This window comes from Xenopus laevis, chromosome 6S (assembly GCF_017654675.1).
Source record: "Xenopus laevis strain J_2021 chromosome 6S, Xenopus_laevis_v10.1, whole genome shotgun sequence".
In the NCBI taxonomy this organism is placed as follows: Eukaryota; Metazoa; Chordata; class Amphibia; order Anura; family Pipidae; genus Xenopus; species Xenopus laevis.
Genome location: NC_054382.1, coordinates 106,965,745 through 106,990,369, shown reverse-complemented (window position 1 = coordinate 106,990,369; position 24,625 = coordinate 106,965,745). Strand labels below are relative to the sequence as shown.

General features: G+C 39.7%; 1 protein-coding gene across 4 annotated transcripts in view; it reads left to right on the top strand.

Moving 5' to 3' along the window:
* The window catches only part of stau2.S (staufen double-stranded RNA binding protein 2 S homeolog), a 125,072-nt gene that overhangs the window by 51,402 nt on the left and 49,045 nt on the right, over window positions 1–24,625 (top strand). For all 4 annotated transcript variants that reach the window (XM_041567084.1, XM_018268598.2, XM_041567083.1 and 1 more), the window contains 2 exon segments: window positions 653–701; window positions 14,899–15,206. In XM_041567084.1, the coding sequence (XP_041423018.1) occupies window positions 653–701; window positions 14,899–15,206 (357 nt within the window).

Below are 24,625 nucleotides of genomic sequence, written 5' to 3'. Positions count from 1 at the left end.
TAAGGACCTCTGGCGCTGATACAAAGTAACAGTAGTCAGCCAGCTCAGCAAAGTAGTCAGATCAGCAGAAGAGCAGGCGGCTAGGCTTAGGGAACTGCCAGAAACCATTAAAAATCATGAAACGTCTGCATATTTTTTAATTGATGTATATTGCAAAGTTGCTTGAAATTATGTTTACTTTTCCATGAGTTTAAGTTATGTTTTTGTGGAGTTCCCCTTTAAGGTGGCCATCAGCAGATCTGGAAGTGGTAGAATGAACTTCTTTCATTAATGTTTGATGTGTCAAGCCAGCACTGCTTTATTGCATCCTTTTTATTACTATTGAATTTTGATGATTCTATTATCTTAGAGTGTAAGCTCCATGGAGACAGCGACCAGGTCTGGACTGGGATTAAAATTATCAAGTACAAAAATGCCCAAAAAGCCCCCACCAGCCTACTAAATAATGACTTTCTGTGGCATTTTACATCAGTCTATCTAGCATTTGCCAGAACCCACAGATTGCCAGTCTGGGCCTGACAATGACTAATGTAAATTGTGTATAATTTGTGTGAAGCACTCTGGTATATGATGGTGTTATATAAATAAAGGCCCATAATGAGATCTAGGTATCAAAAGAAATTCAATAGTTTTTTTTTTCTTAATCTTGTAGCGAGGGGAAAACCCAGACTGGGATGAACAGACTGCAGATCAAACAAGCGGTAATTTGTTATTTTTCTTCTGTTTTTGGTTTCCTGGGTTGTCATGTAAATATTGCACAGAGTTTAGTATATTACAAATCCTTAAAGGGATACTGTCATGGGAAAAAAAATTTTTTCAAAATGAATCAGTTAATAGTGCTGCTCCAGCAGAATTCTGCACTGAAATCCATTTCTCAAAAGAGCAAACAGATTTTTTTATATTCAATTTTGAAATCTGACATGGAGCTAGACATATTGTCAATTTCCCAGCTGCCCCAAGTCATGTGACTTGTGCTCTGATAAACTTCATTAACTCTTTACTGCTGTACTGCAAGTTAGAGTGATATCACCCCCTCCCTTTTTCCCCCCAGCAGCCAAACAAAAGAACAATGGGAAGGTAACCAGATAGCAGCTCCCTAACACAAGATAACAGCTGCCTGGTAGATCTAAGAACAGCACTCAGTATTAAAAACCCATGTCCCACTGAGACACATTCAGAGAAGGAAAAACAGCAGCCTGCCAGAAAGCATTTCTCTCCTAAAGTGCAGGCACACGCCACATGACTTGGGGCAGCTGGGAAATTGACAAAATGTCTAGCCCCATGTCAGATTTTAAAATTAAATTTAAAAAAATCGGTTTGCTCTTTTGAGAAATGGATTTCAGCGCAGAATTCTGCTGGAACAGCACTATTAACAGATTCATTTTGAAATATTTTTTTTTTCCCATGACAGTATCCCTTTAACTATCAGGCACACCTAGTTTACAGCCTACACTATTTAAAATAATTATAAAGTATGGTCATGATAAAAATAAAGAAACATTTTATAAGGGAATATAATAATATTTTAAAAGCTTTGGAGCAGGGTGAAAGACATAAACAGTTTCTTGAAGACTGTCTTTATCTAAAGAATAAGGCATTGTTTGCCAAAGTGTACTGGCCTTCCTTTTAATTCAACATATCCTTAAAGCTAACCACATAGTACAAAAGGCTGAGATCAGGTTTCTCATAAAACAGCAGTTCACATTTTCATTTGTGTTGAGATTTAGGTTTCTCATTTAGATTTTGCTGGAAATGTCTGTATTTTTACCCTTTAGACTGTAACGTTTTATGGGGGGGGTAATCTACCGTGCAATTATGCACTAATCTAATAGCTAATTTATTTTGTAACTTTAGGAATATTGCATTAACTATCATTTTGGTTAAAATATAGAAAGGGGATGTCTACCCAAAGTTTTTTTATAACAAAGGAAAATATAGTTCTATCTACAGTACTGTGTACTGTTCCATTTTTTTTTTCAATGTTTTAAAATTATTTGTAAATATAATTGGTACTGAAGCAGTATGTGTCTGGCTGATGACTGTGTAGCAGAAACCAGCTGATATAGTGACCTGGAAAAGAACGGACTGTTAAAGAGTCAGAATGGGGAGTGAGTGCAGAGAATAGCAAGGGCTAAACAATTGCCACTTGCAACTGTAATTATAATGTAAACAGTGTTGGACTTGGGTATTGAGTGCTCACTGGTTACTCTAGTCTAGGGCCCACCATCTGGTCCTTGCTGTATAGAAATCCACCACCCCTGCCAACCCCATTTCTACTGCTCTGCATATTTTCCACCTCTCTGCATCAAACCCCTCTCCTCTACTACTCACTACCTACTGTTAGGGTAGAGGCACACAATGCTATTTGGGGGAGATTAGTCAACCCAGCAACAAAACACCTCTTCTTCGGGCGACTAATCTCCCCGCAATGCCTTCCTGCCATCTAGAATCAAATTCACTGGCGGGATAGCACTCGGAACGCTACGTTTTCCAAAGTTGCCCAACGAGGAAACTTGGGGCGACTAAGGAAAACAAAGCGATCCAGGTGCCATCCCGCTGACGATTTAGATTGTAGCTGGCGGGAAGGCATTGCGGGGAGATTAGTCGCCCCGAAGAAGAGACGATTTGTCGCTGGGTTGACTAATCTCCCCCAAATAGAATAGTGCTCGATTAAAAACTGTGTTTGGGTGACAACCTCATATGGAGGTGGGGAGATGATGTCACTGGGAAGGGAAATGGGTGGAGTGGGTGGTAAAATAGGTGGGTCCATCCATATAAGGGGTCTCAGTTAGCGGGTTGGGGAAGGGAGGGATTTATAAGGTTTTACAAGTATACCAGCAGTTACATTGCTGGTGAATTCATAATGTCAGCACCTGCCCTAGATGCTGATTCACTGGCTGGGCCAGTTAAATACCAGCCGGATGGAAACCATACCTGCTGTCAAGCTGGTCGAACATCCAGTGAAAAAAATAAAGATAGACGTGCATTCAACAGTGGAATGCACAGCCTTTATTTTTATCTTTCTGAAGTTTTGTGTGAGTGGGTGGCTGGTGTGCAGGCAGTAAGGCCCAACAGTATTAGGACCCCCTGTGATTTTTCACAGTATCTTGGTGGGCCAATTCAACCCTTAATTTTTTTTATACCAGGGCCAGAAGTAGGGGTAGCCTGAAGAGGATCATACCAAGGGTGGAACAGAGGATGTGCTAGATATGTATCTCATCTGTCCGACTACCCCTAATTCATATATCTATCATTTCAGCTCTCTGGCTGACAATGGTAATGTCATCATCTAACAATGCATTGCCACTCACACCCCTCCCCTGTCAGCCCATCCCCTTACACTTATCTGCTTGCTGGTGTGATTGGGTTACTGGGGCCTTATTTTCAGCTCTTGATATGAATATTCATAATGTCTGTCAGTAATGACCATATCAGATACTGTGTTCATTGCGCTGGACAGTTCTTCAACTTATTGTATCTTAAATTCTTGACATCAGCCTGTGTAGATGCTAGATGTCTTTAATACTCTTATTTTGCTTTATTATGTTGGAATGTCAGAAAATCTGTGATTTCATATGTCAAACTATTTTAAATGCGCAGAATGTATCTACTGTATCTCAGCAACCTGGACTTCTTTGGCACTTGCACTTACACTCCGCCATCTACTGTGGGCTTGGTTTCATCATATTTTTGAAGTTTAACGTACATTTAGATTCTCACCTGGGTTCTTTTGTATTTATATGTGTGAGTACACATAGTCGAATTATCAGTTGATGATATCCAGATTACAGTGACAGGACAGCTATTTCATTGCTATTTTCACTGTATTGGTATTTCTTTGTTCTTGTTCACTGATCTTATCAAGAACCCATGTCCTTAACCCATCAAATATTCCCCATTTCACTGAAAAAACTGCAGATTCATCACACAGTCAGGTGTAACATGAGGTGGCAAATTGTGTAGGCTGACCCTGCTTGTACAAAATCTCTGTTACCTTTCTTCCTTCTCTGGCCAATGGCACACTAATAATTTTCTCTGCCGCACCTGTGAGAATACACACAGAGCAGATTTTGGTACAGAAACATGAAGGTATGCATTTTATCCCCAAAATACACTCACATGCTGATGCTGTTCCTGTCAGTACATTGATAACTCAAAGTGGATCTACTTTCTTTCTCATAGGGTGCCACTGGCCTTTTCCCCTTAGAAGACTTCTCCCACCGCTGCTGTTGTAGCTTGGTATGATGTTATGGGCAATGTCTTCCCAGCTAAATAGACAGGAAAGCCAACCATTGCTAAACACCCTATTCCTTTAAATAACATATGGACATACAGTTAGGTCCATAAATATTTGGACAGAGACAACTTTTTTCTAATTTTGGTTCTGTACCACAATGAATTTTTTGAAGATTGCATAAAAATGTGAGGAACTAAAGCCATTTTTTTAACACAATCACTTAATTTTAGGGGCTCAAAAGTAATTGGACAATTGACTCAAATGCTATTTGATTTGAGGGGGGCGGTATAAGTGAAAGATGCGGTCTAAGGAGCTCTCCTTGCACGTGAAACAAGCCATCCTTAAGCTGCAAAAACAGAAAAAAAAACATCCAAGAAATTTCTTCAATATTAGGAGTGGCAAAATCTACAGTTTGGTACATCCTGAGAAAGAAAGAAAGCACTGGTGAACTCAGCAACGCAAAAAGACCTGGACGTCCACGAAAGACAACAGTGGTGGATGATCTCAGAATCATTTCCATGGTGAAGAGAAACTGCTTCACAACAGACAAACAAGGGAACAACACTCTCCAGGAGGTAGGCGTATCGATATCCAAGTCTATCATAAAGAGAAGACTGCATGAAAGTAAATACAGTGTGCAGTGCAAGGTGCAAGCCACTCATAAGCATCAAGAATAGAAAGGCTAGATTGGACTAAAAAAAACATCTAAAAAAGCCAGCGCAGTTTTGGTATAACATTCTTTGGACAGATGAATCCAAGATCAACCTCGACTAGAATGATGGCAAGAATAAAGTATGGAGAAGGCGTGGAACAGCTCATGATCCAAAGCATACCACATCATCTGTAAAATGGTGGAGGCAGTGTGATGGCTTGGGCGTGCATGGCTGCCAGTGGCACTGGGACACTAGTGTTTATCCATGATGTGGCACAGGACAGAAGCAGCCGAATTAATTCTGAGCTGTTCATAGACATACACTGTCTGCTCAAATCAAATGCAGTCAAATTGATTGGGAGGCGTTTCATAATACAGATGGACAATGACCCAAAATATACAGCCAAAGCAAGCCAGAAGTTTATTAAAGGAGAAGGAAAGGTTAAAACGAAGTAAGCCTTATCAGAAAGGTCCATCTAAATATACCAGTAAACCCCCAAAGTAGTGCTGCTCTGAGTCCTCTGTCAAAAGAAACACTGCATTTCTTTCCTTCTATTGTGTACACATGTGCTCCTGTATCAGACTTCCTGCCTTCAGCTTAAACCTCATTGCCCTGGGCAAGAGCATGCTCAGTTTGCTCCTCTTCCCCACCCCTCCCTTCTCTACTGTAATCTGAGCCCAGAGCAGGGAGAGACTCAGGCAGGAAATGATGTCACACCACATTCATACTGCAGCTCCTATCCTAAACAAACAGAGAGTTTCTAGAGCTTTTTACTCAGGTATGGTAAAACATTGTACAGAATAAATATAGCATTCTAGCTTGCACTATTGCAGCTAATTTATTGGCAATAAAATGCCTCCGTAGCTTTCCTTCTCCTTTAAAGCAAAGAAGTGGAATATTCTTGAATGGCCAAGTCAGTCACCTAATCTGAATACAATTGAGCTGCTTTTCACTGGTTGAAGACTAAACTTCAGACAGAAAGGCCACGAACAAACAGCAACTGAAAGCCGCTGCAGTAAAAGCCTGGCACAGCATTAAAAAGAAGGAAACCCAGAATCTGGTGATGTCCATGAGTTTAAGACTTCAGGCTGTCATTGCCAGAAATTAACATTTTATTTTCAGTTTTTTAATTTGTCCAATTACTTTTCAGCCCCTGAAATGAAGTGATTGTGTTAAAAAAAGGCTTTAGTTACTCACATTTTTATGCAATGTTTTTGTTCAACCTACTGAATTAAAGCTGAAAGTCTGCAGTTCAACTGCATCTGAGTTGTTTCATTTAAAATGCATTGTGGTCATGTACAGAACCAAAATTAGAAAAAAGTTGTCTTTGTCCAAATATTTATGGACCCAACTGTATAGCTGGATAAGTATATGAATTGATTTAAAATTTAAAAACATGCCCATAGTGAATCAGGAGTCTCCTTCTACAGGCATATCTTACCAAGTTTTGCAACCCCTACCACCATGCCAGGATAGCAAAGCTTGCCCAGTGCCTGTGTCCTATAGCGCTAACATCAACAGTTGTTATAGGCAAGAAATCATATTTTAAACTTCTTACAGGATTATAGCTTTAAATTCTCTCCCAACCTTCCAGTCTTATTTACCAAAAAAGAAGGTCCAGACCACCAAACAGGGTGCAGCACTGTGACATTTAATTAACAGCACAGTGAGTTGTGTATTTGTGAAAAAGAATACAGGTATGGGATACCTGGTAACGGAAACCCATTCTCTAGAAAACTCAGAGTTACGGCAAGGGCATCAACCATAGACTCCATTTCATCCAAATCCAGTTTTTTAAAAACTATTTCCTTATTCTACTGTAATAATAAACAGTAGCTTGTACTTGATTCCAAGATATAATGAATCCTTGTTGAAGGCAAAACCAGTCTGTTTGGTTTATTTAATGTTTAAAGTATTTTCTAGTAGACTTAAGGTCTGAATATCCAAATTACAGAAAGATCCGTTATACGGAAATCACCAGGTTCCGAGCATTCTGGAGAATAGTCAGATATCTATGTATTATTATCTTTGCAAATGTAAACATTTATTTGCATAAATTGGTATAGAATATGATGTGCACTAAGTTCCAGCAGGACCGGAAACCCGTTATGCAGAAAGCTCCGAATTATGGAATGGCCGTCTCCCATTTTATCTATATAAACCAAATTTTAAAAAATGATTACCTTTTTCTCTGTAATAATACAACAGTAGCTTGTACGTGATCCAAACTAAGATATAATTAATCCTTATTGGAAGCAAAACCAGCCTATTGGGTTTATTTAATGTTTACATGATTTTCTAGTAGACTTAAGGTGTGAAAATCCAAATTACAGAAAGATCTGTAATCCGGAAGACCCCATGTCCCAAGCATTCTGGATAACAGGTCCCATACCTGTACCATATACTGTACCAATAGAGACAAAAAAAAAATAATTTCCTTTTTTCTCTGTAATAATAAAACACTTGATCCAAACTAAGATATAATTGATCTTTATTGGAAGCAAAACCATCTTATTGGGTTTATTTAATGTTTACATGATTTTCTAGTAGACTTACGGTATGGAGATACAAATTACAGAAAAGATCCATTATCCAGAAAGCCCTAGGTCACTAGCATTCTGTATAACAGGTCCCATACCTGTATTAATGCACTCCTGCTGTTAATGTAAAACAGTATTAGAATCTGTTAATGGTCACAAAACTCAGCAGTGATTTCTCAAATTCTTATGTTTCACTGTAGAAGGTAAATGAGTCCATTTCTACATCTAATTCATGGGAATGGTAAGGTTCCTGTTTGCATAATGAACACCAAATTGGGCTCACACCCTTGGAATCTTCCTCACAGGGGGAAGTTTTGTATTGTACCCACAGGGGGGGAGGTTTTTTTTCTTGTCTCTCTTTGATAGACTTCCCAGTGTTTTATCAGCTGAATATCACACTGATCAGTGGGAAGAGGGTGTTTTAATTTGTCTTGATAATGTTTGGGAAGGTGTTACCCAAACTGCAACTTAAACATCATCTGAATAAAATGTGTTCTTTAAAAAGATTTCTTATCATCGAAATCTTTACTTTTGGAAGAAGCCCAGTGCTTGGAACTTTTTTCAACATTAATCTGCAATAATAAACAGTGTATTGGTATATGTGTGCAAGCCAATTAAAAAAAAATGTCGAAGGTTAATTAACCCTCGATATTCGGCTGCTGAATGTAGATCCTTCGACTCCGAAAAATCGTTCAATTTCAACCCTAAAATTGTTAGAAAGCCTATGGGGACCTTCCCCATAGGCTAACATTGCACCTCAGTAGGTTTAAGTTGGCGAAGTAGGGGGTCGAAGTTTTTTTCAAAGAGACAGTACTTCGACTATCGAATGGTCGAATATTCAAATGATTTTTAGTTGTGGTCGAAGTAGCCAATTCAAAGCCAAAAAAAACCATTGAAATTCGAAGTTTTTTTAATTCTATCCCTTCACTCGAGCAAGTAAATTTGCCCCTTAAATCTGCCTGTGTATGGCCACCTTTAGGGTACTTTGCATCTTGGTGTTAATGGTACCTTATTGGCTATAGTTTCACAAGAAAATATTTTTAGTTTAGGAGACTGAAGAAGGAATTCTAGCAAAGAAGGCCAAGATTGCTATTAAAGTTTCAGGGTAGAACTTTAGATATGAAGCATAACAAAAGTGGTGTAAAATACATAGTAAGTTAGGTTGAAAAAGACACCTGTCCATCAAGTTCAACCTTTTAACTAGGGATGCACCGAATCCTTGGTGAAAGATTCGCCCGAATACCGAACCAAATCCTAATTTGCATATGCGAAAAAATTCTTCTTTTGTGAAGAAAAGTCACATGAGTTCCCTACCCACCTCTAATTTACATGTGGAAATTAGGATTCGGTTTGGCCAGGCACAAGGATTGGGCCGAATCGAATCCTGCTGAAAAAGGCCGAATCCCGAACCGGATCCTGGATTCGGTGCATCCCTACTTTGAACTTTTTTAACCCGCCTAACTGCCAGTTGATCCAGAGGAAGGCAAAAAAAACCCATCTGAAGCCTCTCCAATTTGCCTCAGAGGGGGAAAAAATTCCGTCCTGACTCCAAAATGGCAATCAGACCAGTCACTGGATCAACGTGTACTATGAGCTATCTTCCATAACCCTGTTTTCCCTCACTTGCTAAAAAGCCATCCAACCCCTTATTAAAGCTATCTAATGTATCAGCCTGTACAACTGATTAGGGCAGGGCCGGAACTAGGTGTAGGCAGAGTAGGCATGTGCCTAGTTCACCAGGCACTTATCTGCTCTGTCGCTTACCCCTAGTCCGGCCCCCTCTCCCCCGTCTTCTAGTGTTCTCTGCATGTGCACACACCGAGTGGCGCTTATGCGCTTGCGTGCCGGCGTCAACGCACGCATGCGCACCAGTATCAACTTGCATATGCGCACCTGCGTCAATTTGTGCAGATGCACGCTCAGCCAGCACCGCGGTCATCCTGGCTGCCTAGGGCGCCTGGCCGGTCTGGCCCGGCTCTGGATTCAGGGAGAGAATTCCACATCTTCGCAGCTCTCACTGTAAAAAAAAAATCCTTCCGAATATTTAGGCAGAACCTCTTTTCTTCTAATGGGAATGGGTGACCTTGTGTCAACTGGAAAGACCTACTGGTAAATAAAGCATTAGAAAGATTATTATATGATCCCCTTATATATTTATACATAGTTATCATATCACCCCCTTAAGCGCCTCTTCTCCAGCGTGAACATCCCCAATTTGGCCAGTCTTTCTTCATAACTTTTACCAGCTTAGTTGCCCTTCTCTGTACTTTCTGGAATACAATGTTAGGTATCATCTTTACACCACTTTTGTTATGCTTCATATCAAAAGTTCTACTCTAACTTTTTCAACTGGCAAAAAACTTTACCCATTTAAATTTCCATTTACATGGAATACCCTTGAAGCTGAAGCTCACCCACTTGGGGTTTAAAGCACAGTCAAGCTACAGTTTCAGAATTGTAGTCTATTTCATGTCAGCTTGTACCCTATGTTAAATTTGCTATGAGCAGACTACAGGAGACACAGTTATGTTCCTGGCTATGGCCCGAGCAAGCTATTAGTGCTTCAAAATAATAGTTTGCATCTGCCATAATAACCATCGCAATTTTTCCGAAACATAATTTGTTTTCTGCCAGAAGTCCAGGAAACAAATGGTGTAAATATGATGATCATCAGCACTGTCACGTAAAGAAAGGAGGCGTCTGGATCCCTAAGGGGGAATGAGCCAGACTGACCTAAGCCAAAGAGTTTATATCTGTTATTTTTATTACTACCCGGTTGTACAGCTCTATTGAGAACTGAGGAAAGCTAATAAATGATTACTTGTAAAAACAAATATTTACTGTATCAAAACAACCTAATAAAAAAAGTTCAAAGCAAAATATGTTTTTCATTTTTGCATTTTTTTACAATTGTAACACAAGGCTGTAGCAGAAGAAGGCCGATTCCTTTAATCAGTCTGAATTGTATCCAAATCTGTGACCTGACATTATTTTTATGCCTGGGCAGGTCATATAAAATACGGACAAATGCTGGTTGATTCAAAAATGTTCGTTTTGGTTATTGTTACATCAAAGAGACGCACATCTGCTGCTTGCTTATCATTTATGAAACACTTTGTAGAGTTGAGATCATTTTTTTGAATGCTGTCTTGATTTAATTTCTTCCACCAAATATGTTAACAGAGCACGGGGTGCGACAGGGCAATCGCCTAAGCGCAAAAAAGAGACATCACCTTCTGTTTTGCAACCTGCTTTGGTAGTCAGATAAGGCACTACCGGATGGGATGCAATAACAACTTTAACTGCTGTGAGATCCTGAACAAAACGCCACTCATTCTTGCCGGGCTTTTTAATTGGCAAGATGGGCCGATCTTGTGAATTAACACTCCCCTGTCAAGTAACCCTTGAATGACGGGGCGAATCCCCTCTACTTGCACCCTGGACAGTGGGTGCTATGGGATTTTGGGCAGGGGGGGCCGTGGGTCTACTTGTTTGGACACAGTTGGATGGATGACATCAACTAGATATCCGTCGGTGATAAAGCCCATACATCACCTAGGACACATTGTAATTCAGGAGGTACAGAAGGTTCCTCCTTAGACATTTCTTTGAGTGACAAAAGATTAGCTGTATGTGGGGTATTAGTCATCTCAGACACTTACTGAGGTGGGACAGAAACACACACACTCAATCCGGAATGCAGTATATGGTGCACCCTAGTTTACAAATGATGTCCCTACCTATGAAACTGTCAGGGATGGGGGCACTGATAACAAGCAGTGCACCATGTCCAAATATAAATCTGAAAACCTAACCTGGTTAGGGTGAGATGGGCTAAAAGGAGCCAAAAAGCCCTTCACCTGCAAAACATGCAGGTCTTAAACAGAGGGTATTTACTTGCCTCGTGCCATATACATAGCACTGCCTTAATACCAGAAATTAAAAGTTTTAACTCCCTCATAAGGCATTATAGGCGGAGACATGCAAATCACTCCTTTATGTCCCTTTTTCCAACTATGCATCCAGAACCGCTGGTTTTATAGCACAGATACAGCCTAATAGCTCAGAGCCATATTTCAGAATGCTTTACGCTACAAATATAAATCTGTCTGTTTTTAAGTGATTTACATAAACCTGCTTTCAGTTTTTAATGAATCTTTGACATGGAAAGCTTGCGTGTATCCGCACAGCCAAACAGTGACAATCAGCAGTAAGAAAGAGCGTTATAGTGGATATTGATCATTGATCTGAGCAAATCTTGTGATTGTTATTCCTGTGACACCAGCCAGGGCTGGACTGAGAATTAAAATAGGCCCTGGCATTTCAGCTACACAGAGGCCCAAACAGCCCCCACCAACCCACTAAGTACTGACTTTTATTAATGGGTCGAATTTGTCCCGTTTCGCCGAAAAATTCCTGCGAAGTTTGAAAAATGCTAAACAATTCAAGAAACGCAAATTTTGACAGTTGTGCCAATTTTGACAGCTGAGTTAAAGTCAATGATCGTCCCAATAATGTTGACGCAAGCAACCTCCGATGCGTATCCAAAATTTTTGGATGCTGGCAAATTTTCACTGCAGTTTTGCAAATTTATTCTCCCATCACTACTGACTTTCTATGGCACCTTATAGCAGCCCCTCTGGCATTTGCCAGAACCCACAGATTGCCAGTCCGGGCCTGACACCAGCCATTGAGGCCAAAGCGTATTATTTTAACTTCTACTTTAGGCCAGTTTTTCTCCAGGTGCTCAGCTCCTATGACAGTTAACACATTGGTTGTATGTGTCAGGGGTGTTGCCTACCACATTTCTGGTGAATTAAACTAATGTCTTCAGACACAGTCTCCTATATTCTCTTACCGCTTAAGAGGCATACGGGGGAATGTATTAAAAGTCGGTTACGGAAAAACTATTCGCAATGTGAAAAGTTATGCCTTTACGCGAAAATATTTTGCTTTGCGTGAATTTAATATAGCTTTTGCAAACCCTGAAACTGTTTAGCGACCACTTCCGACAGTGGAAGACCGTTTGCAAATTTTATAGTTTGCGCCAATGCGCAGTCAATGTAAAAAAACTTCTTACTGAAAAAAGTCGTTATGTTTGCTCCAAAAGATTACGACACCTTCAAGCACTTCTTAAGAGTTCGCAATTAAAATTTGCAATGCAATAACAGTTTAAGGAACTATATTACATTGCAAGATGTGAATTTTTATTCTTATTGGTGCAAATAGTTTTTCTCTTTGCGACTTTAATTACATTCCCCCCAATGTTTTAAAGAATAGAATTTTTAAATTTTTTTAAAAAAAAATGAAAAATCCACCAAACTTACGTGTGCATATACATTAAAAACCTTGAAACGCGATCGTGCAAAACCGTGAACAAACAACGTGAATGCTAAATATTTTCAATGGCTGCCAAATCTTGAATCAGTCTTGAAAACTTGAAATTGAAAAATAACTTGTATGTTGCTGATGCTACTCCCATTTACTTCTACATGAGCTCACCAGCTTTTAGATGTGAATTTTTAGGTTTCAGTTTTGGCAGTTAATGAATCTCGAACACTCGAGTTTGTGATGTGAGGGCAATTATTATTATATTAATATATATATATATATATATATATATATATATACATACATACATACATACATACATACATACATACATACATACATACATATATATATATATATATATATATATATATATATACACATACATATATACAGTATATATATGCATATTTTTGCATATAAAGTGTTGGTGCAGCAACACTGAGCAATAGGTAAATAATGCTAAGGGATTTTGGAATAAAAATCACTTGATTTACTAGATGCTGTGAATGTGGTTGATTCCAACATATTTGTCACCTATTTGACAAGCTGGACATCAGAACTTGCAGAATAATACCATGTGTCCTTGATCTTCCTGAACAGATGCAACAGCTGTTCTTTGCACAGTTACATTACTTGCATGGTAGAATAGATGGCCTCAGCCTTGCGTCTTGACTTATTGGTTTATCCCAGTCATCACCTGAAATTAGAATTTGTTGTTAGATTGTTTAAACCAGGGGTAGGCAACCCGCGGCTCCAGAGCCTCATGCGGCTCTTTATCCTGCTTGCTGCGGCTCGGTCTTGCTACTTTGCCTGTCACGTCGTCTATACAGCGCTCGCACCTGCTGTTGGCTTCTTGAGTGTGCGACCACGGTAAGCTAATGGTTATAGCTTACCACTGTCGCACACTCAGGAAGCTGCCAGCAGGTGCAAGGGCTGTATAGACATCCCAGGAGTGACAGGCAAGACCGAGCTGCAGCATGTTGATTCATCATGGTCCTTACTGCGGTCACACACTCAAGACAAGAGAGAAGCCTCCAGAGTCCAGCTGCAGCAGGTGCGAGGGCTATAGACATAGATGTGACGCATATTTTAATGGCGTTTATGGCCCTCGCCTTTAAACAGATGAGAACGCTAGCATTTAATAGGGCTATTCAGTGTTTAATTTATTTTGTAGGCCTACACATGCACACTGCACTTTTGTTTGTTGTATTCTGTTGTTGTAGCATTTAAAATTAAAAAAAGGTTAAAACTTTTAAAAGTTCATATATGTTTTGCGGCTCCAGACTATTTTTCTTTAGTGGATGAGGCTGCAAAATGGCTCTTTTGATAATGAAGGTTGCTGACCCCTGGTTTAAACTGATAATTACTGCTAATGACTACACTAAGGGGCAAATTCATCAAGGGTCGAATTTCGAGGGGTTAAATCCCTCGAAATTCGACTGGGTAATAGAATCGAATAGGCAATTCGGGCTAATTTACGCGCTGGCAAATAGTCGAATTGACGAATAGTCGAATTGGCTAATATTCGCCAGGCGAATAGGCGCTCGATCGAATATTCGCTCGAAGGATTTTCATTCGAAAATTCGAATGCCTTTTTATTCGATCAAAAACTTGGAAAACAAGCCTATGGGACTTTCCCATAGGCTTTTAAAGCAATTCGGTAGGTTTTAGGTGGCGAAGTAGGCAGTCAAAGTATTTTTAAAAGAGACAGTACTTCGACTATCGAATGGGCGAATAGTCGCAGCGTTTTTGCGCTCGAATCATTCTACTCAGGCGAATTTACGCCAATTCGATAGTCGAGGAGCACAAAAAACTACTCGAAATTCGAAGTTTTTGTTACTTTGAATCCTTCACTCGAAGTTAGTGAATCGGCCCCTAAGAGAGTACTCCAGGGCAGCACTCACACATTCTTTTGTCACAAACAGATTGGTCTTTGCTTCTTTAATCAGTTTCACTAAGATGTTATCCCATGAAATAAAAACAGGCCATCTTATATTTAAGTGACTTTATAATAAATATGCTTTTACTGTAACTTTTAAACCTGTAAATGTCAGTGTGTTTTTTGTAACATTTGTACATCAGCTAAAGATATATATATATATATATATATGAGAACCATTTCTTACTTTTACAGCCCCTAAGGGAATTCTCCATCTTTCTCCTGATGTGTATCAAGAGATGGAAGCGAGCCGCAATAAAACTGTCCCCACGTCTGCTGTCAGTTATTTGTCATCAAAAGAAATGCATCAGGCCTCAAGTTCCTTTTTCAGTACGTCTGTATCTCAGAGCTGCACAGCTGCAATTGCTCGAGAGCTTCTGACTAATGGAACCTCCCCGACTGCTGAAGCTATAGGATTCACAGGAAAAAACCTCATGTGCCACAGTTCCACGGTTCAGCCGTCCAAACAACTTGAATATTTGGCAGGAATTCAAGGCTTACAGGTACGAGCAACTTTCTCCAGCCATGTTTAAAGAGATACCAGTAATTAAAAACTTTTTTTTCACATCATAACCATTTTCTTTGGATGAGCTTCTGAATTTTTCCATAAAAGTATTTGACCAATGCTTTTTTTACACTACCTATGCAATCCACGTTTTTCTCCATGAGGAGGGCTGCCATATTTGTGCTGCATTAGTGTTAGAAACTAGCTAAAGAAGGGACAGTCAGGTTGACAAAACATTCAATTTGAGGAACTTCAAATAACACTTCCAAGTAGTGAAAAACATGACTTATAATATACCGTAAGTAAATTTTTAATGTACATTAAACATTGAAGAGTAGGTTTTTAGAGTCTGTATCACTTTAAAAGGTATAGTATGAACCATCATTATGGGGAGATAAGTATTCAGAATTTACAGATAATGGGTATGGGTTGTTGGTTGGATCAAGCCTCAGTATTCAGCACTAAAAATGTAAAAAGTGAGTCATGGGTAAACTATGAGTAATCACTTTGCTAATGCTGTATAAAATAACTGCTGCTCTTCCAGCCAACTGACTTCTACAAGGAAATAATATGGCAGATTAGAGACCTTTCAGTACCAAAAATAGTAGCGAGATTAACATTTGGTATGTCACAAAAATAGTACCTTAATCGGGTCTATTTAGATCTTTATACATTTTTATTACGGCAAAATAAGCAGCAAATTAAAGTACATGCAAAAAAAATTGCAGATAAATCTTCTTTGTTGTTTTGTATCCATCAAACAATTAGGCTAATGCCAGACTGGTATACACAAAACATGCCACAAAATATCGAAGGTTTAAAAATACATAATCTTGAAAAATAATAATGAATTTAAAGTCTGCTTAACATGGTTATTATTTTTACCTGAGTGTAAAAAACCCGAGACCTTTGCATTTGAATGTAGGCACACTGAGTAATCAATCACAGAGTCCAAAGAAGGCTCGCCGTTGTCGATAGGGGATCTGGGTGGGAAAAGCTCAGAACCCTTTACTTCGTCAAAGCAACTTTATCACACCAGTTGAATGTCGGTTGAAAGTTGATTTTTTTGATCCATCTGAAACAATCGACCTGATGTGTTTCGTGCTCGTGTGCACTTAAAGGAGAAGGAAACCCAGTCGGCGCAAAAACCCTCCCCCCCCTCCCCTGTGTTGCTTCTCCTCCCCCCTGGCCTACCTGTCTCGCTGGGCAAATGCCCCTAACTTGTTACTTACGCAGGTCCAGTTTACGGAGTTCACCGACGCCATCTTCTTCCACGCGATCTTCTTCCTACTTTGACCGGCGTTTTGGCGCATGCGCAGTAGGAGCATTTCGCCGGTACGGATCTACTGCGCATGCGCCAAAAGTCACAAAGTTTTACGATTTCACTTCGTAACTTTTGGCGCATGCGCAGTAGATCCGTACCGGCGAAATGCTCCTACTGCGCATGAGCCGGTCAAAGCAGGAAGAAGATCGCTTGGAAGAAGATGGCGTCAGTGAACTCTGTAGACTGGACCGGTGCAGAAGGGCAAGTAAGTTAGGGGCATTTGCCCAGCGGGACAGGTAGGCCAGGGGGGGGAGGAGGGAGGGGAAGCAACTCAGGGGAGGGGGGGAGGGTTTTTGCGCCGTCTGGGTTTCCTTCTCCTAATAGACACAACCAAGGAAAGACTTAATCATAGGCGCAACCAAGGAGAGGTTAATCGGCAATATTCTATTACTGTTACTATATAATGTCTTTGACATTAGTTGTTATGTTTAGAATTTGTGCTTGTTGAGCGAGATGTTCACAAATGAATTAATGTTTAATTTGACTTCAAGTGAGTTGTTTTTTTGTTTTTTATTTATCCATCTATTAAAATATAGTGTTATTCTATTTATTTACCATTTTGTATCATTGTGGCACTTCCTCACAGTGTGACCGTTTTGATAGGGAATTCAATTATGGCGTACCTGCACCATTGATATTTGTGCCGTGACACCTTTTCTTGTGCCCATGATTTAGTGCGCACACATCACGCTGATTGATTTAGATGGAACAATAAAATCAAGTTTTAACCGACATCCAACTGGTGGAAGGTGTTTTTATAATGCCAGACTGATCATAAATTGGCTTGCTGAAATATGCATGCTGAGAATCAACCCCTGTGTTGGCGTCTGCACCCGGAACAATTGTTTCAGCCTGGATGCAGGTACATGGGGGCGTAATTTTGGCCCAAAAATGCTAACTCACGCTTTTCTTTCTTCCAAAATCAGCCATGTGCCTGCACCCAAGCTGTCACAGTTGTTTTATAAAAACTTTTACTTTAAAATATATGTACAATGCATTCTATACAAGGGAAACACAGCAAGAAATACTTAAAAACCCCTTCATTTTGCCCCCAGATTGCACATACATTGTGCTTTTGGCAGACAACTGCCGGGGTGCAGGTTAAAAAACAAATGTATGAATAGCTCACAAAACCGCACTCTAAGGACTTTGTAGGTGAAAACAAATGTTTTTTTATTTCAACGTTCTGGCTCCTGAAGACGGCCGAGTATATATTGAAGATGTAAAGCTATCAGTGCTTAGGTAGGCATCTTTCAACCCCATTTATGCATGCTTTACATGTCAGATGTTGCAGGTGCTGAGTAGTCATCCATAACGTTTTAACATGTTTCGTTCTTCTGGATTCTGTTCTGTTTGTTTATGCAGAAGCTGAAAGTCTACATTAATAAGTAGCATAGCATATTTGTTTTGGGTATGGACGTAGAGTGAGAATACATTTTCTAATACATTGCATTTGCACTGATGGCAGCTTTATCATTTGTGTGTGTTACTTGCCTTTTCAGAGCACTTGCCTTTTAATAGCCTTACATGCTTTATTCATTGCTCCTCCAAAATTCAACCTTTTCTTTTTCTATTGGGCAAGAGAAAGATGATTGGTTGTTGTAGAAAATATTGCTGTTTCAGTTCCTACTGCACAATTTCTTTTTCTATTTGGAACAGTTATAAAATTCAACATTTCCTTCTCTGTGTGATTGATTTTAGCCGAAATCTATATGTTTATATTATGCTTGCTTGATTGGGGACCCAGCATACCTTTTCATTAATACCTACTGGAAACATATACATACAGTTATTACCTGCAGGCTACATCTATATCATAATTATTGATGGGCGAATATGACCTGTTTTGATTTGGTGGAAATCTGCAAAATGGCAGAAAAGTCACCAAATGCTTTGAAGGCAATGAAAGTTTTTTCACGTGTCTTTTCAAATGGGCAACATTATTTTTTATTAGATATAAAATACATTAGATACATCAGATAGCTTTAAGAAGGGGTTGGATGGCTTTTTAGCAAGTAAGGGAATACAGGATTATGGGAGATAGCTCATAGTACAAGTTGATCCAGGGACTGGTCCCATTGTCATTTTGGAGTCAGGAAGGAATTTTTTCCCCCTCTGAGGCAAATTGGAGAGGCTTCTGATGGGTTTTCTCCCTCCTCTGGATCAACTGGCAGTTAGGCAGGTTAAAATAAAGTTAAAAGGTTGATGAAGTCTGTATTTTTTCAACCTAACTTTCTGTGTTACATTAGAGTCTATGGTTTTTTCACTGCAGAATGCGGCAAAAGATATCACTATCCCATACTTCACAAAGAATCGAACACTGAAAGAAAATATAAACTCTAATTAAAAACATGAGGCATTCTACAAAGACATGAACAGAATAGTGGATGTATGGGTAATGTAATTAAAAAGAATATTTCTTATTTAGCATTAAACAAATATTATGATAGTCAATACTCACTGAAGATTTTTTTATGTAAAGAGAAATACAGCAAAGTGCTGCTGAGCTCAATAATATATGATATGTTTTGAAAACTTCCGCTAGTACTAGACAAAGCCATTCATATTGCACCTTGCATTTTTTCCATTGGTTATTGCCAATATATACTTGTCCAGTTATTTTCACATAACAGACAGTTAAATGGAGTCTATGGTAACAGGATTTCTCACCAGCACACTCTGGCCTTTAAATATGTGTTCTCCCCTGGTGCTCAGTGTCTCCAGAGGGATTGGCACCCTCCAATGAACAGCAATTACAAAGGGAAACCCGCACAAACGGGTCTCTTGCAAGCGGGATTAACCCTACATGTTTCAAGACCCTTCGTTAGACATACTCAGGGTCACATTAGAAATCACGGGGCCCTGTACAACAATTTTTGGGGCCCCAAGCCCGACTCCACACCACAGTTAAAAGACCACACAGACATCAGCGCTAAAAAAGTAACCCACACACACAAATTATAAAAAGTTATTGATGGTCTGGTCTCCCTTATAAGTTAAAAAAAATGTAGTGTCAGGGCCCCCCATAAAAAGTTTTTAAAAAAAATTGGTGCCAGGGCCCCTTGTTTTACTTACAAGTAAAAAAAATTGGGGCCCCAGAGAATATTTTTTTAAAAAAACATTGGCACCAGGGCCCCCCTTACAAGTTAAAAAAAATTTTGGGGCCCAGAGAATTTTTTTTTTTTAAAAAAAAAAAAACATTGGTGGCAGGGGCCTATAGAGTATTAAAATGATACATTGGTGGCCAGGGGATTAAAAAAAAATAAAAAACACACATTGGTGTTCAGTAGAATTGAACTCGTGGCTTCAGTACTTCAACTCCGCCTCCTTTCATGACTTTGGGTCTTTTCGCCGATTCAGGACTTCAATTTCGGCTGTTTTCGCTACTTCAGGTCTTTTTACCGCTTCGGGACTTCGGCTTATCCGTGGTTCGGTACTTCAAAAAAAGATTGGTGATGATACGTGCACGTCTTGTGTGATGTCAGACGCCATGGACACGCTGTGAGAGGAAGCGAATATCGGGTATTTTAACGCCATTGTGGGGGAATGGCACTTGTGTACACTATCACTGACGAAGGGGGCAGGCAGCTCCTGAAACGTTTGATTTTTTTGTTCTCCGCACATTAAAGCTTTTTTGGAGGTACTTTGGTACACCGCATCAAATTGTAGCGCATCTTTCCTTTTTTTCTTCTCTCACTTTCTACTATTTCTGATGTAGGATCTTGGACCAATAAACATGCAGGATTAATTCCGCTTGCAAGAGACCCATTGTGCCGGTTTCCCTTTGTAATATCTATGGGAGATGACTTTTCTGCAATTTGGATCTTTTTGGATAATAGGTTTCCCGATAATGGATCCCATACATGTAACTGCACTAGGAAATAAGTCATTTTGTATGAAATCGATTAAAACATATACTAAAGAGTTACTTCTACCAGGAGAAATCACCCTGCAATAAACTTATGTTGCACTTGCCCTTGTGTCACTGGTGCATGAAGAGCGTTACCAAATAGTCAAGTGTTCCAGGCACTTTTTAGAGCAAAATGAGTTTGTGAGAAGTCACCGAGCAGCAGCTCAGGCTTGTGAACTGAATCTCTGTGGGAAATGGCTTTGTATAAGGGAGTTCCAATTACATTCCTCTTCAGTCTTTACCCTGCAGAAAGAAGAATTAAATAAATTTCTTCAGCATTTGGTATGTAAACCTGAGTAAGTTATTTATGGGAAACCACCATTCGGCTAGAATGGATATATGTGTTGGAATACAAGTAGATCAAACCATATGGGGAATGTTGGGCAAGTGGGATTTGTTGCAACAGTTTCCTCCAGAGGCGACTTAGCGATATGTTGGTCATAACACCAGCGATTTCAATTAGGGATGCACCGAATCCAGGATTCGGTTCGGGATTCGGCCAGGATTCGGGCTTTTTCAGCAGGATTCGGCCAAACCGAATCCTAATTTGCATATGCAAATATATATATGCAAATTAGGGGCAGGGAGGGAAATTGTGTGACTTTTTGTCACAAAACAAGGAAGTTTGCACCTAAATTGCATATGCACATTAGGATTCGGTAAGGTATTTGGCCGAATCTTTCGCAAAGGATTTGGGGTTTCGGCCGAATCCAAAATAGTGGATTCGGTGCATCCCTAATTTCAATTACATCAAATGGAGAGGCATTTTTGCCTACAGTTGCTCATAAATAGTAGTGGGCGACTCCCCGTCTGCCACTGCCATTATTGGTTTTTTTTCTGTTATTTGAAGAACTGTATCAAAAATCATCTAAATTCATCATTAAACTGCAATCAATAAAACTGGGGAAGAGACACATAAACTCTTAATTGAAACCCCCATAAAACCCTTTTATTACATCAGTTGGTGAGATGTGGACATGTAAATCTGGAAGTGGCCAAATAGCAGATCAATACTGGAGCCTCTTCTTTTATACGCAAGACGAGAATCACCCTGGTGTGGGAGGGGAACTGTAGGTAAGTCACCAATAGGCACAAAATTTTTTTGGTTTGATTTTTTCTCACTATATACTTTAATTTTTCAGTTGTTGTGTGGAAGGGACCTAAATGAACATACTGCTGAAAAGGTTGCTAAATATACCTTTTAGGGCAGAGACACGCTCAGATTCGGGGAGATTAGTCGCCCAGCGACAAATCTCCTCTTCTTTGGGGGCAACTAATCTCCCTGAACTGCCTCCCGTCGGCTAGAATGTAAATCGCTGAAGGGATGCCAATCAGTGTGTTTCATTTTCCGAAGTTGCCTCACGGGGAAACTTCGGGCGGCTTCAGAAAACAAAGCACATGATTGCCATCCTCTAATATACTTGTAAAGTGTAATCATGTCCCCTCTCAAGCGTCTTTTTTTTCCAGAGCAAACAACTCCAACCTTGACAGTCTTCCCTCATAATTTAAAGGGATTCTGTCATGGTTTTTATGATGTCGTTTTTGTTTCTAAATTACACTGTTTACACTGCATATAATTCACTCTGCATTGTAACATTTCGTTCTTGAACCAGCAAGTTATTTTTTAGTTGTAATATTGGTGTGTAGGTGCCATCTCAGGTCCTTTTGCCTGTTCATGTGCTTTCAGAAAGAGCCAGCACTTTAGGATGGAACTGCTTTCTAGCAGGTTGTTGTTTCTCCTACTCAATGTAACTGAATGTCTCACAATGGGACATGGATTTTACTATTGAGTGCTGTTGTCAGATCTACCAGGCAACTGTTATCTTGCGTTAGGGAGCTGCTATCTGGTTACCTTCCTATTGTTCTGTTGTTAAGATGCTCGGGGGGGGGGTAAAATCACTTCAACTTGCAGTAAAAAGTGACTGAAGTTTATCAGAGCACAAGTCACATGACTGGGGGCAGCTGGGAAACAGACAATATGTCTAGCCCCATGTCAGATTTCAAAATTAAATATAAATACATCCGTTTGCTCTATTGAGAAATGGATTTCAGAGAAATAGTGCAGCACTATTAACTGATATGTTTTGAAAAACAACTTTCCCCATGACAGTATCCCTTTAAGTCTTCAATCCCTCTAACCAGTTTAATTGCATGTCTCTGCACTCTCTCCAGCTCATTTATATCCCTCTTAAGGACTGGAGCCCAAAACTGCACTGCATACTCCAGCTGAGGCCAGGGACCTTTAAAGGGGCAAAATTATATTTTCATCTCTTGAGTTTATGCCCTTTCTTATGCAAGACAGAACTGTATACGAAATGTATTTTGCTGGCTAACACTTTAGATGAGGCTCTGAGCAGCAGATCCTTGGCACTTGAGATTTAATACCAATTAACTAACTGTGACTGTTTCAATATTATGCACGTTTACAATAAAAGCGTTGCCCACTGCTGAGAACTCGACACACCAGTTTCAGAAGGATTCAGAAGGATGCTAATCAAACATATGTTTCCTTGACACAGTCATTGTGTTATATATTACCCCTTAACATTTTCTCCTTTATTGACAGAGAAAGTTGATTTCTAGCATGTAGGTCTTTTTAATGTGATACTTAGATTTGCTTTGCATGGGGTGACCCAAAGGGAGACCAACAATCTGCCTTGTGTGTTTTCATGTATCACAAGGATTAATTAGACTGTTGGTGTTTTAAGCATGATTACAATGGTGGTAAAAAAAATAGCATGACATAGTGTTGGACTGGGTCTTCTAAGAGTCAGAGCACGCGCTCAGATTCAGGGGAGATTAGTCGCCCGTCGACCAATCTCCTCTTCTTCAGGGCGACTAGTCTCCCAGAACTGCCTCCCGACGGCTAGAATGTAAATCACCGGCAGGATGGCACTTGGAGCGCTTTATTTTCCGAAGTCGCCTGAAGGTGCCTCATGAGGAAACTACGTGCAACTTTGAAAAACAAAGCGATCCGAGTGCCATCCCGCCAACATTTTACATTCTAGCCAGAAGGAGGCAGTTCGGGGATATTGGTCGCCCTCAAGAAGAGGAGATTTGTTGCCGGGCGACTAACCTCCCCGAATCTGAGCCTGTGTCCTGACCCTAAAGGCCAGAGAGTCTGGCACCCTGGGTTCACTCTCACAGCAATTAAATGCAGATATTGTAAAATATAAGGATATTGCCTAGTGCTTCTAAACAGGCCGTGGGAGTATCAATTATAACCAATGACATCATTAACACCATTTGTAAGGACATCATTTACAGGATATTCCCAGATCTTGTGTATTTTATAATAGCATGCCAATGGCATTAGCTCTCGTTCCCTCATTTACCTGTCACAGTGAATACAAACTAGCAAATAAAGCAGGCAGAAAAGGAACTTGAACCTCAATGTAATTAAATAAAAGAAAAAGTCCAAAGTGCTGGTCATTGAAATAAGAAATTAAAATATTTACATTCTTTGTATGATGCTCACACAGCTGATAATCCCTTGGAAAGTACCACTTACTATGTTTGTTATCTCTCGGTGGGACTAGTCCTTGCCTTGAAAAGCAGATGTTACAAATCTAAGTGTGTACACATCTAAAGTGGAATCCGTTGCTAGGGTTTTCTCTTCTCCCGGTCTCTGTGTGTTCCTACTCTCACTGACAGAGGTAATTGACATTCACAAAGGATATCTCAAGCTTTACTTTAGTTTCCCAGTGTCATGTCCTATCTATTGATTTCCTCTTTCTATAGTCTCCAGACAAAATCACTGCGTAAACAGCAGTGTGGGTGGCTATCATCTTTCAGATGTAAGCAAGAAGTAGTGCTCTGGTTATTATATTAGACATCCAGTCACTCCAGTCTATATAGATTAAGTTTGGCTAATTTACTATGTAAGAAACATTTTTTATTTTGCACATACAGGTATGGGGTCCATTATCCGGAAACCCGTTATCCAGAAAGCTTCAAATGACAGAAAGGCCGTCTCCCATAGACTCCATTATAATCAAATAATCAAAATGATTTCCTTTCTCTCTGTAATAATAAAATAGTACCTTGTACCTGATCCAACAGGTCCCATAGCCAGTTTTTATTTTTACACTAAACAATTCCTTTAAGGCTTATAAAGAACTGTAGTTCAGCAGCATAAGGGTTGCATGCATAAAGCAATATTGCTAGATTAAATGTATTCTCC